The sequence below is a fragment of the Numenius arquata genome, chromosome 12, assembly GCF_964106895.1.
Source record: "Numenius arquata chromosome 12, bNumArq3.hap1.1, whole genome shotgun sequence".
In the NCBI taxonomy this organism is placed as follows: domain Eukaryota; kingdom Metazoa; phylum Chordata; class Aves; order Charadriiformes; family Scolopacidae; genus Numenius; species Numenius arquata.
In genome coordinates, this window is record NC_133587.1 from 13,601,999 (window position 1) to 13,615,222 (window position 13,224).

Genomic DNA, 13,224 nt, shown 5'->3' on the forward strand with positions numbered 1-13,224 from the left:
CAGGTTTCTCACAGCACTATCAACTGTAATTCTTCTGTTGAACATCTTGCTGCACTTTCTGCTTTTCGCATGTCCCAAACAGCAGACATATGTGATCACAAGAGACTCTTAGTTCTCATTAAAAAGCTGTGTATCCCTCAAGGCTACAGAGGAAAGCTCAGAAAGATTTATTCCATAAGGACAGAAAATAAAGGAAAACAAACAAAAGGAGGATTATATTTTGGAATTGGATAGGCTATTTGGGCTCAAATTCTCCCCAAATATGTGACCTAAAATAAGGACTTCCTAAGGAATAGTTCAAAACTAACTGTTAAAACTGGTCAGAGTTATGGATTACTGAAAACATGACCTGATCCTAGAATGTATCACACAACCTGAAAACCCTGCTGGTCACCCACCTGAAATATGGACACAGAAGGGACACAGGCCACTGAATGGGAACATATCCCTTTGTTAATTCTGTCCTACAGCTTGGGTATGTTCTGCTCAAGAGGCATTTGGATTTTATTTAATGAGTTTAAGGTAACAACCTACATCCTAATCCAGAATAAGGAGCTGAATTTTCATAGAAGGAACTAATCCTAGACCCTACGTAGCCCCAAATCTAATTTTTTTGCTGCCAACAGCAGTTTAAAGAACTTATTTACAGTGGACCTATGACAGGCTGTCTGATCCTATTTATTCAGTCTCACACTTAAAGGGGTCAGTAGAGGCTTTGTCGGCTCAAACGCACAAGCCTGAAAAGTGTCACATTCTTCACTCCAGGGAAATGCAAGTCACAATTACACCAGAGTTAAAACTGGCCGGATGAAATCAGAACTGACCAAAATCTAATCCTATGAGGGGGCAAAGTCAAAGGGTATTTTCTCCCGAAAAGAAGTCTAAAAATGTCTTGGTTTTCTTGTTTCAGCTTGTTTTTACTAACTGGTCCTGTATTCTCTATTACACAAAAATATTTAACTAATATTAAGGACAAAGAGAGAAGCTCCTTAGAGAATTAGCAATATTTTGATACAATAAAAATGACCTATTTCAAGGTATGTGTCTATTAATGAAAGAACGTGGTACTGCCTTATGTGGGCAAATGCACCCATGTAGGCACTGATCACCACCTGTAAATCAACAGGCTAAATTACGTTGCAGTAACTTGTCCATCCATATTCATATGATGACATTGGAGCTGCAAACATGTAACTCATGTAGCTAGTGGGTTCCCAAAACCAAGAAAACAAATTTTGATAAAGGTTTTGATTTTAGATATTATAAAACAGTCATATTTAAAACAGAAATTTATACACATACACACAATTCTTACATAGATAAACACATACAGAAACTTCAGCAGACTTTAGGAGATCCCAGGGTTCAAGTAAAACTTTTAGATAACAAATGTAAAGACAAACCCAAATTTGCCACTGCATGAACATTCTGGCTGGCTTAATTTAGCTCCACATTTCCGACTAAACCCGACAAAACATTGGCAGCCCCCAGGAATTTGCGAATCGCTAGAGTTTTTGCCATATGGTCTATTGAAACGATGAGCAACTGGGCAACACTTGCTCATGCCTCGCATATGGAAGGTTCAAAGAAATACGCTGGTTTGGTGCTTCTCACAGAAATGAAAAGTGCCTTCTGAGGATCTGCCTAATCCCAGTCTCAAACCAGTGCCTGACTGCTCTTAGCCCTTCTGTCCCTCCTAATCTCTCTCCTTCCTTTGCTCTTCGCACTGGTTAACAAAACCCTTCATTCAGGAAACCCATTACTGTGCCCATTACCAGTGAACTAGGATGCCCCGGACTATCAACAAATGTCACTGTGGTATTTTCTGGCTCCATTTGAAGAAAATGCCTCAAGTTTGCCTAATTAAGTTATTATTCTGCGTTGTTGCCTTGCAAGACTACACTGTCTCGTACACTGAGGCATTAGCTTTAGTGAACTCAAAAGGGGAACTCTTTTTAGAGTAAGGTTAATGCAAAAATCGAATGCAAGAGCTTAAGCTCCTAATGTTTCTGTTTGTAAAACAGAAAGAGAACTTTGCTGTTAAGCTGTTCCCTCAGACAAGTGCGAGTTTTCAGCTGTGCTCCTCCAGAAGTTCAAATCAATCTGTGGTCCAAAGCGGCCTTTCCTTCCATAAAAGCTGGTCCCAATCCACATTAGTTTACAAATGAAATGAGCCTGGCAGGCTTACATTCATCTGCGGCGAACACTTGTCCGTATGCAGCTCTGAGACTCCACTGGACGTAACTGGTGGTGCCTGCTGAAGAGAGACCCAGAACCAATGCCATCTGCAGGTTTCCCAGGGGGCCAGTCTGTGCTACACAGACCTAGAGAGAGCAACCTCCCCAAAACCTCCTCCTGCACTGTTATGGCTTCTAAATGGGAAAAGATTTTAAAGTCGATGAGCCAGTTTATTTCTTATAATAGTGTGTATTCCAGTGGGTAACCTTACAAATGACAGCAAACAGGCAGAGAGAGATACAGATTGCAGTGATTTTGCCTCTTTGCACTGGGGGAGCAGGGAAGGACACAGAGGAAAATGTAATTTTCCAGCTCTAGAAAGAAAAAGGGGAGAATTTATATTTCTAATATTCCCACTCACCTCCTCTGTAATTTTAATTTTGAAGAAAGATGCCCAGGTTAACAGAGCCTATGGCAAAGCCAGACAGAGCAAAATTCTGCCCATGGGACGTAACACCCAAATTCCCTAAATATTGCTGCTTTTGGGGACCAGGCTGGTTCCACAGAACATGTGCACTACATTGGGAGGGCAGCTCGGGTCAGCACTAGCTTGGGAATTTTTATACCAAACAAATGGGTCCTCAGACTCCAGCCTTGAACTTGCTCTGCATAATGAGTATTTTTGATTCTGGGTTTCTCTGTCTATCAGATAGCAACTTATATTGCACCAGTCACAACAGCCGAAACACTAGAAGAATCTTACATTTGAAAAGGCCGGATCTTGATAGATCTTGTCATCAGTACTTACCCGAGTTAAAAATACACCAGAAAAAATGAAAATTAAGCTAAAATCCATTGATTTTATATACCTGCTAACTGAACTATATAATACTGTCTCTACGTTTCCTCCTAACCTCTAATAAATGTTTGTTATATTATGCAGAAAATACAGAGAGTCCATTTAAAAACAAATAAAAGCAAAAAACCCTGATGATCATTGTTTGTTTTCTGCCCAGCAATACACATAAATTACAATAATACATTTTGGGACAGAAATGCGATCAACTATTAATAGCTTGTGAAATACACCAGGATGTTCAGATGCGGCATTGCTCCGATAGCTTTCCTTAGAAGTTTTATCTTGCAAGCTGAAAAGAAAAGCTTTTTGAAAAGAGCTTTTAGGAAGGTAACAGAAACCCAGCTCAATTTTGCTGAAACCCTTTTACTGTTTTTCATTGGAGGCATCTAATTTTTTTCTGCCTGTGAATTGAAAAGCTCCCAGGGGATTGGAATCAGCGACATCTATACTGTTGGGCTTAACACTGAACAGAAGTGCAGTAGATGGGACTACACGCACATTTGTCCACAAAATATGAAATTTTTACACACAACAAAAATTGGATTAAAAATCTAGATTGCCCACACCTTCAGTTAATCCAACAGGAATTCACAGTAGTCAGTACATGTGCCATCAGTTTTGTAGAACTGCATCATTTGGAGAGGCTGCTCAAAGGAACTCTAGTCCAACCTCCTGCTTAACTCCTTCGGGGCCTTGTCCAAGTCAAGTTCTTAATTTCTCCACGGATGGAGATGGCCACGAACACAAGATACCTTTGCTAAATTTCACGAGGTTCCCATCAGCCCATTTCTCCAGCCCCTCAAGGTCCTTCTGAAAAGCAGCCCTGCGCCCCCGCACCTGTAGCATAGAGCTATTCCATTTGTATACATGCTCTGGGTGAAGCTGGAAGAAATCTTATCTACGTTTAACTGCTGCTCTTATTTTGGGAAGATGTGTGACTGTTTGTCACAGAGATAAGTGATCTCAAAGGAACAGAGCTTTGCTTTGAAAAGCCACTCTCCCTGCAACAGACCAAGTAAAACCATCTTGGCACTCACACGTAATGCTACCGGCCCCCCAGAGAAGGGGCTGCAAGGATGCCCACCTCCTCTTTCATTTAGAATCCCATTACTGTTGAGAAGGAGGGTTCACTTCAGAAATCTGACCGTAAAAACATATACAAAATACACCCTTTTCTCAAGAAAACCTCTTGCCTAAGTGGTTTGCTGCATCAGTGTATAACACTGTAAATGTGAAGCTCTTCAAATAGTAGCAAGTACAATAGTCTACTTCAAAGTGTAAGCGCAAATGGTCCAAAGACAATCACACAAAATGAACTGCTTGAATATATTTCATTACCATACAGAATTTTTCCAAGTTTCATTCCCCTGTAAACTAAAGCTAACTCTTGGAAAGACTAACCCTCTGCAAGATACAATATTCCAGCTCAACGCCAGTTGCAAAGAAATTGCTGTGTGAAAATATAACGAATCAAGACTCACTTGGCAATGAGACCTTTGATCACATTATTTTAAAACATTATTTTTCTTGGCTGTTAAGAAAGAATTCTTGTCTTCTACTAGGCCACTGTTGTGCAGGTAGCACAGGCTCCCACGCCCACTTCCACTGCCTCATTATTGCTTTGTATTTCTCCATATTTTATCATGAGCTAGCTCTTCTCATTAAGTATCAATTCATTATCGTTAACTTTTTGCAATGACACCCGTTCTTCTGTTGCTCTTATAGTGTCTGCCAGAACAGGCATCTCTTCTGGGACTACAACTTTCTGGTTGGTAGCATTATGATAAAAAGTGCCCGCTGTAACACAAAAGGAATGTTTTCTCTCTACCAAATTTATCCTCCTTTTTGAATTAACAACACTAGCCAGAAGGTCCAAGATGGAAGCAAAGCAGAAACTTACCTTCTCTTGATGGTAAGCATTGCTCCCAAGAGGATAATAACAAACATCAGAAGACCAGCTATAACTCCGGCCATTTTCACCGTACTGTCAACTTGTTTTTCTGGTTCCACTGCGTTGGAATTCTGGGTGGAAGCTCCTTAAAAGATGGAGGGAGAGGAAGGAGGAGGTAAAAAGAGAATTTGTAGAAAAATCGTGCAATGATCCACTTTAAATATTCATTTCAGAGCCTAACAACATATTTGCAATCAAATTGCAATAGACAATTGTCCATCTAACCAAATCTGCCTTTAATAAGGGCTAATGACAGACAATTCAGAGCAGTAATAGGGTGTAAAATCCCAGTGTAATGCAACTGACTCTTATATTTTACCATATTATACTGTAATGGGGAACTTACTCCTCTGAAGCACTCAGCATACACCCAGAAGCAGAAGAATTAATAGCAGTTACAATTTTCATCTCAAATAGCTTAACTGGAGGTGCAATCCTTACTTATCGAAATAATAAAAGTTTGCAGTAACATATCCCATAATACTACTTGTAGAAATTTTTTTTCTTCTGAAATCAGAACAGGTTTGTACTTCTCACTACACTGGAGGCCCGGCTTTTGTAAACGTACAGTTACAATTATGTGTGTAACCAGCATTAATCCAATGCACTCAGCACCCTCCACATCATCTAACGTATTCCATGCATGAGTTCTCCCACAGCCCGGGCAAGACAACAGAATTTCTATTTGAAATTTTGGGGGTTTTAAGAGTAAAGCCTCCACACCTAAACCCAAAACACATTTAGGAACGTTACTTGCGCATTATTTCTTCTTTTACTTCGTTGTCATGATCTGACTTTAAGGGTCCCTGTTATCACTGAGGACCCTGCAGAACGCTTCCCTCTGCTCTGTCGCTGGGATTTGCCATATACCTTAGCTCCACTGACTTCAGTTCTCGCTACACAGAATTTTTCCAGATACAGCTTAAACCACTGAGCTTGATTTAGAAAGCCCCACAAGATTTGAGTCATGGCTACTCTAAAGACTAAATAAGCCTATCTTTATTACATTCCTGATATACTTAACTACTCCTAAAAATATCACCCGTGCAGTTGATGAAGTTAAATGAATTCATGTTACATGAGATCACAATCTTATGTTGGGCGTCACCTTCGCTGTTGGAGTCAGCGAAGTTTCCCTCTACAGCTTAAACACGGTAGGGAACGGGAATCAAAGGTGAGAAGAGAGTGCTGTCACCAGAAGACTGTGATGTTTTGCTCTTTTAACAACTCTCTGTTGCTGACCTTCAGGAAAATCTGAATCACTTCTGTTCATGAAGTCATTTCCTTGGGGAGATAATATTCAATCAAGTCCGTATGTTGGTGAGATAGAAGAAAGCTTCTCTGGGTTACTCTTTTGCCCATTTGACACGTGTTAAACTGCACAGGCTTTAAAAGATCTCTGTCTGCAAGGACAGTCCCGATGCTTCAAATCATACAACTGAATATAGGGCTCTCTGATACGTTCTGAATAGGGCTTTAGCTGATGGACTTCCAGGGATGAGGACCTGATCTTGAATAAAGTGTTACATTCTACTCTCATCATATCTTGAAGAGCACATATAGAACAATGACACACAATGAATGCAAACCAAGAAAACTCACCGCATTCAGTGATAAAAGAATGATTTCACTTTTCCTACAGCTGTTAATCTAGTTTGTCCCAGCAAAACACAGTATTTACCGAGCAAAAATGCTGGCTGTTTGAAACACACATGTAATTTTCAGCTTTTTGTCCCTGACAACTCTACTGCTCTGCTGCATCCACCAATTTTCCCATTCAGTTAAGAGTTCACTGGTAGCTTCTGTGCACACACGTCTGAAATGCATTAATGGCATCCGGAGATTGAAAATCAAATAATGTATCAGTTGCATATTAGCATCTTTATTTGACAACATCTCTTACGATCTTGGATCAAATCTGCCCCAGAGGTGAGCTACGTGCCATCATGCAGGCAATCCCGACACTATCACACAACAAAGTAAATGATAAAGGTACAATTTTTCCCTGAAAATGGCTAAAACTCTATTTGTACTCCAAATTATCCTTCGCTTGAGTTGCAATTACTCCTATGATCCTAAATAATAGGTGAGGGAGAATGGTTTTCTTCCACAAATAGCACAGTCTGTTTCTGTACTATCTGAATATCCTCGTGAATTGTGAGCCACATGATAAAAAAATAAGAATATGCTGTCAACTCCATCCTCTAATCCACTAGATTGGTTTGATTTTGCCAGGCTGTTGCTTGTTACTACAGGCAATGTGTGGTCACTGTATTTTTATTTGATACTTCTCGTCCCATTGTAGTCTACTGCAGTTGTAGAAAGAGAATAAAGGCTTATTATCCATCCTGACACCTACATGCTGCGGTGACTGATTCACTTGAATCTTCTATGTAACTCTTTCTATCTGTCTTGGCGAAGGCCAACAATTCCTTTAGGCTACTAGTCCAGCCATTTGTAAGGTGTCTCTGCTAATAGCGCCTGGGAATTGATAATATGACAGCGTCACTAAATTCCCAGGTCTTGGATTCTTAAAGCTCTGCAATGAAACATTACTGCAGAAGTCCCCTGTTTTTCTGCCATTCTGGTCTATTTTCCTTGTAGGTGCCGAAATCTATGGTGGCTTGTACTCCCACCTGCACCACCAACAATTTTAGGATTCAGTTTTGCTTCTCTCCTTCACCGGCACACAGGCAGAGCTGAAATCCTCCAAGCATGGAAGCCCATAAAAACTGCTCAGATGGCCATTTCCTACAAATATCTTTAAATACACTTGGAAAGCTCCGTGCTGCCGTACTTCAGGGACCACCCTTTTCTTTCTGAAAAACAATGTTTATATACTGCTGACATTAAAAGGGAAAGAATATAAACTATAACCGTGTTTTCTGGTGGTTACTTCCACATTTTCTGGAATAAATTGTTCCTCCTAACTGAAGCTGGATACTGGAATAATAGGATACAGAACAGGTCACCACTGTTATTACTGTGTATATTTCAGGGGCACCCACAGCCCCCGCGGAGGCCAGGACCCCATTACACTGTACTAACATGAAGTAGGACAATTTTCTGCCCTAAGCTTGCTTTCTTAATAAGGAAAGCCAATGATAGAAGGCAGTGCCAGAGAAGCAAATACTGTAGGTCCCCTGACTCCCTATCTGCACGTTATCTACTAGACCAGGCTACTACTTCCAGAGATACACATTTAGTGCTGCACAAAATGCACTTTCCCAGAAACTTGACCAGTGCCATGAATCTGTTTTTCACAGGCACTGGCATTCACCCAGCACTCCATTTTAGCGTGGAGCTATTTCGCACAGCTATAAAGATTTTAGACCTTTCCCATCAACCTACTTTACTTTGCTTTTTCAACCCCTTTCAAGATTCCCAGAGATCCAGCATCTCGCAGTTGAGACAGAACGCATTGCATGCAGCACATCCACGGGAGATGCTGTTCGGGTAGAACAGCAGCGTGGGGGCAAATGGGTTCTTTCCCCAAGTCGCCTGCCTCATCAGCCCAGGAGAAGTCAGGTTTATAGATCATCAAGCACTGATACTTTCTTTCAGTAATACACTCACAGGCCCCCAAGGTCTAATCCGTCTGTCCTGCTGGATCCATAGACACCTACATCCCAGACTAGCTCAGTAAGGTGCAACCACTGGCAGCACAGTTTCATGCTGTGCCAGCTCCTTGAGGCTTTCAACCTTTTCCATTCCTCCTTGTTTCAGATCACGGTTAAAGCTGGTTCTTCAGTGGCTGATAAGTTAAGGACAAGAATTTTGAAATCCAAAATTAATTTCTCTACAGAGGGCTGCCATTTGGATTCCAGAGTTTCTTTCAGAAGATTTCTTCAGCTCAAAGTGTTTCTGTCCACAAGGAAGAGGTGACGTGTTTAGCTACTTTGAGTTGGGAGATGGTTTGCAAGTGATTCCAACAGCCTAAACTCAAGTTTTTGCCAGTCATAACTAAAGAGAACCTTCTCAAAATGCTAAGAACGTGAAAAATCATCAGCTTACCAGCAAGTGCTCATTCATAGAGCTAAACATCCTAGGGAGATATTCATACATCCTCTTAGTGCTCATGCAAGGCAAGTAATAAACTATGTTATTTACTTTATAGATTTGGAATGATTAAGGATATGCCTTTGGCATCACAGGTACCTGAGAGCAGAGCTGAGGACTGACATTTCTGGACTGACACCCCGTGGCAATTCCATCAGACCACGCAACCTCTCGCAGATAGGGATGGGAGGGGAGGGATGGGATGGGATGGGATGGAATGGGATGGGAGGAGAAACAGCAACAGCAGCTAACTGAAAGGTACCATGGCAATCCTTCACCCAGCAATTTATGCACAGATATATTATTTGAGAACAATAAGCCACCAGCTATAAAGTGACCTTCTCTGTGGAGGTAGCACACTGAGTAACACCCAGGAAAGAATGATTATTGAGTGCGTGTAGCTAAGCAGGACTGATAATACAAGTTTCTTCTATAAAACCTATTTCACAAACCGTAATTTGAAACGTTCTTTATTTAAAGCAGCAATTACAATACTGCTTTTAAAAAATGTAACTGACAGGAAAAAGAATTCAAAAGAGCCATAGGCAGGAGGAAAAGATGGGTATTTATGTGAGATTTCCAACTGGTGAGGCGTAAAGAATGAAGTCCTGCAACGGAAGTGGTACCACAACAGCCAGTAGCCGTGTCACTGCTCAGGAGAGAGAAGCATCAGATACCACAACAGGACAGGGAACTGCTGGAGAGGGTACAGCAGAGGGCTACAATGAGGGGACTAGAACATCTCTCTCGTGAGGAAAAGCTGAGGGACTTGGGTCTTTTTAGTCTGGAGAAGAGAAGACTGAGGGGGCATCTGATCAATGCTTATAAATACTTAAAGGGTGGGTGTCAGGAGGAAGGGGCCAGTCTTTTCTCAGTGGTGCCCAGTGACAGGACAAGAGGGAACGGGCACAAACTGGAACATAAAGAAGTTCCATCTAAACATGAGGAGGTACTTCTTTCCTGTGAGGGTGGCAGAGCCCTGGAACAGGCTGCCCAGAGAGGTGGTGGAGTCTCTGTCTCTGGAGACATTCAAAACCCACCTGGACACGTTCCTGTGCAACCTGCTCTGGGTGGACCTGCTCTGGCAGGGGGTTGGACTAAATGATCTCCAGAGGTTCCTTCCAGCCCCATATCATTCTGTGATTCTGTAAGCAGGAGAGGAGGAAGGAAACAAAACAGATCTAAGGACAGCTGGATCAAATACCCAGGGCAAGAAAAAGGCAATGCAAGTATAAATGAGGGAGGGATAAAACGAGAGAAGAGACACAAGGAACGGAAGGTTCAGCCCTGGCCAGATGACAGAAAAGGCCCAGAAAGAGCACAAGTCAGTCTGGCAAAGGCTAGGTTTGGTTTCAAACCTGTAACACCTAAGAATACAGCTTCTTCAGATAGAAGGTCTCTCTTGAAATAAAAACCAATCAGAAAAAATTACTTCAAAGCATTATTTAACCCAGAAAAATTAATGAAAAATAATGGGTCCAAAGTCATTATGAGTTAAAATGAGCTGCTCAATCAGAGTAATTTCTTTGTAGCACATAATGCCCAGGCAGCATGCTGAATGTAAAATGTCCTAATAGACCTGGAGGCTCACTTTCAAAAGATAGTTATTCTCAAATCACTTGTAAACATTATTTCATTTTCTTTCTTTTTTTCTTTTTTTTTTTTTGGTGTTTTCTATGCCAGTGGCCTGCAAATGACAAAAGCGTCTCTGCACGTAGAAATGGTTTCCCTTCTGTTTTCAGACTCCGATTATATCTACACCTCTGTAACACAGTCTCCTATACGTAGACACGAGGGTAGACAGGTATCTCCAAGTACGATAACGTTGAGATAAAGGCGGAAGGGCACCGCTTTACATCTTGATCCGAAATACCTGTTCGCCAGCAACACCCACCAACAGCCCCCTGCATCAGCTGGGCTGGGGAAGACAGACCAGTTTGCAGCCTTCGACAGTGCGTACTGGAGTAATGGGACAAAAAAAACCTAGTGATGCCCTATCGTAAGCCAACGAAGTCAAACAGCTCATCAAATCTGAAAGGCAGATTCCACTTTGGCTATTTCTTTGTTGTAATTCATTGAAGAAATGAATAGCACCAACAGTATCGCTACACATAACGTCACTACACCAATCTTCCACCCCCAGTTATTGAAGACTGCAAACAGCACAGGCTTAACGCTACAATGAGCCATTCTCATTTCTTTTAAAAAGCTCAAAAAGAACGGAAAGAATGACGAGCGCCAAAAGCTTTCAACCATATTCTAAGCAGAGAGAGGAGCAAAACAAAGCAGTCCTGGAGAGAAAGACAGCAGAATTTATATGAGGGATTATCAGGCACACAGGTTGAATCTGTAGGAGGATGAGGGTAAACACACAGCGAGGAATCAAGATTAGCATTACTAAACTGAATGAGAATTAAAAAATAGCGGTAAGAGAATAATTGATTCTGGAGATTGCAGGCAAATCCACCACAAAGACTTTCCTTTTCTCCTCCTGTTTTTCTTCCTCTCTCTTCAGAACAGAAGCACTTAATTTGTGCTAAAGGCAGATATATGGCCCCCAAGAATAAGAAGGGTTATTACATTTAGTTGAAAGAAGAGCTCAGACAAAGAGCAGCTGTTGCGATGCCTACAAGTGATGTGATGGTTCAGAAGGCGACAGCATGTTTCCATTTCAACCCTCCACTTTTGCAGAGCTCTTTAGAAACTAGCTTGAAACTATAAAAAGGGAAAACAAGCAAAATTCCCTTTATCACAAGTTCAAATTTACAGATGTGACAATTTTTGTGTGGTCTTAAACAGACACAGGGAGATGAATCTTTGGACGGATACAGGCAAAAACTTTAGAGCACGTGACAAAGCTACGGATGTGTAATAGACTCGGCACACCCTGCGAACAAAAACTAATTAACCTTTACACCAGCCTGTCCCCTCTAAGCAGTTACCCTGCTCTCATCATGGTTATTATTAAGAATCCACAGCCACACGAGCTGCAGAAATCACAGAACCAGTGAGTGAAGTCCAGAGGTGGGTATAAAGTGAGTACTGAAATAAGGCCATCTTTTGAGCCCGGCTGGTCAAAGGTGCTTCAGGTACCGCGGTGGCCTACAAAACCCGTGCCTGATAAGACTTCACCCGCGAGCCGAGCGAGCAGCACGCAAAGGAGGGTACTCACCGTTTTACAGTGAAAAGGGAGTCATGTGGCCAAGGCATTAGGGAGTCTGCGTGGACACGCTCTACGTGTGCTGCATAAAACATGAGGAAACTTTCTGCACTTTGCCAAGTTCAGGCAGCACTTTCAGGCATGTCTTGAATGAAGAGTTTTCTTTTCCTCTACAGTGGCTTTACAGAACAGCCCCTCTCACACCTACCTCTCTTGTGACATTGTCACATACCCTAATGCTACCCTATAGTTTTTCAAATGTCCGGTTCCTGGAAGAAACTGAGGAGCTAATGCATTAATAACAACCCTGTTTCTGAACATTGAAAAATCTATGAAAGGAAAGAGAGGCATAATGTATTTGTACTAGCTTTGAGTTTTTCATGCCTTTGGAAGTGGCTATTTAAGGACACTGACAATGATAATCTGTTTATGAAAACCTTTTTAAGTGAGCCACAGTACCTGACCAGCATCTGATCCACCTCAGAAAGCATCTCCAGGTAACCAGACATGGAGAAGAAATACCGACTACCCACATAAGCTGGTGTTAAAACTAAATAAACCAAAAGAAATCCTTTCTTATCTGACCTTCACTTCTGGCTTTAGTGTCCAACTACCCTCCTCCTTTGCCTGGCTACTGGTTCAGCTGCCAACAAAGATGACTGCACAACCTACCAGCCACAGCCACAACACCTGGTCAACAGCAGCCTTCCACACCAGGTGGGTGTTGTAAGGGGCCAACAGCCCCCGTGGCACTCCATGTAAATCCACACCTGCTTTGATTCCAGGAGGACTTGGCTCATACAGCGATAATCGATTTTATTCTGCTTTTTCTAAACACCCTTCTTTTCTGAAGCAACCCAGTGTATCCCAGCAGTGGATGCTTTGAATTTCCGAGGTGGTGTTTTCAGTTTACTGTTGTTCATCTACCCCAAATTTTACCTTGTTTTAGGTAAAAAAGTGCCTCTCCCAGCCTCTCCCCCCGCCCTGCTCATTTTAACTGGGAAGCGCAAGATGAAA

At 41.8% G+C, this 13,224-nt stretch overlaps 1 protein-coding gene across 1 annotated transcript in view; it reads right to left on the bottom strand.

Annotated features, from left to right (window-relative positions):
* Positions 1-13,224, bottom strand: part of PTPRT (protein tyrosine phosphatase receptor type T) — a 477,289-nt gene that overhangs the window by 66,940 nt on the left and 397,125 nt on the right. Inside the window, exon 15 of the mRNA XM_074157294.1 lies at positions 4,938-5,073. Coding sequence (XP_074013395.1) covers positions 4,938-5,073 — 136 coding nt within the window. The remainder of the gene's footprint in view (positions 1-4,937; positions 5,074-13,224) is intronic.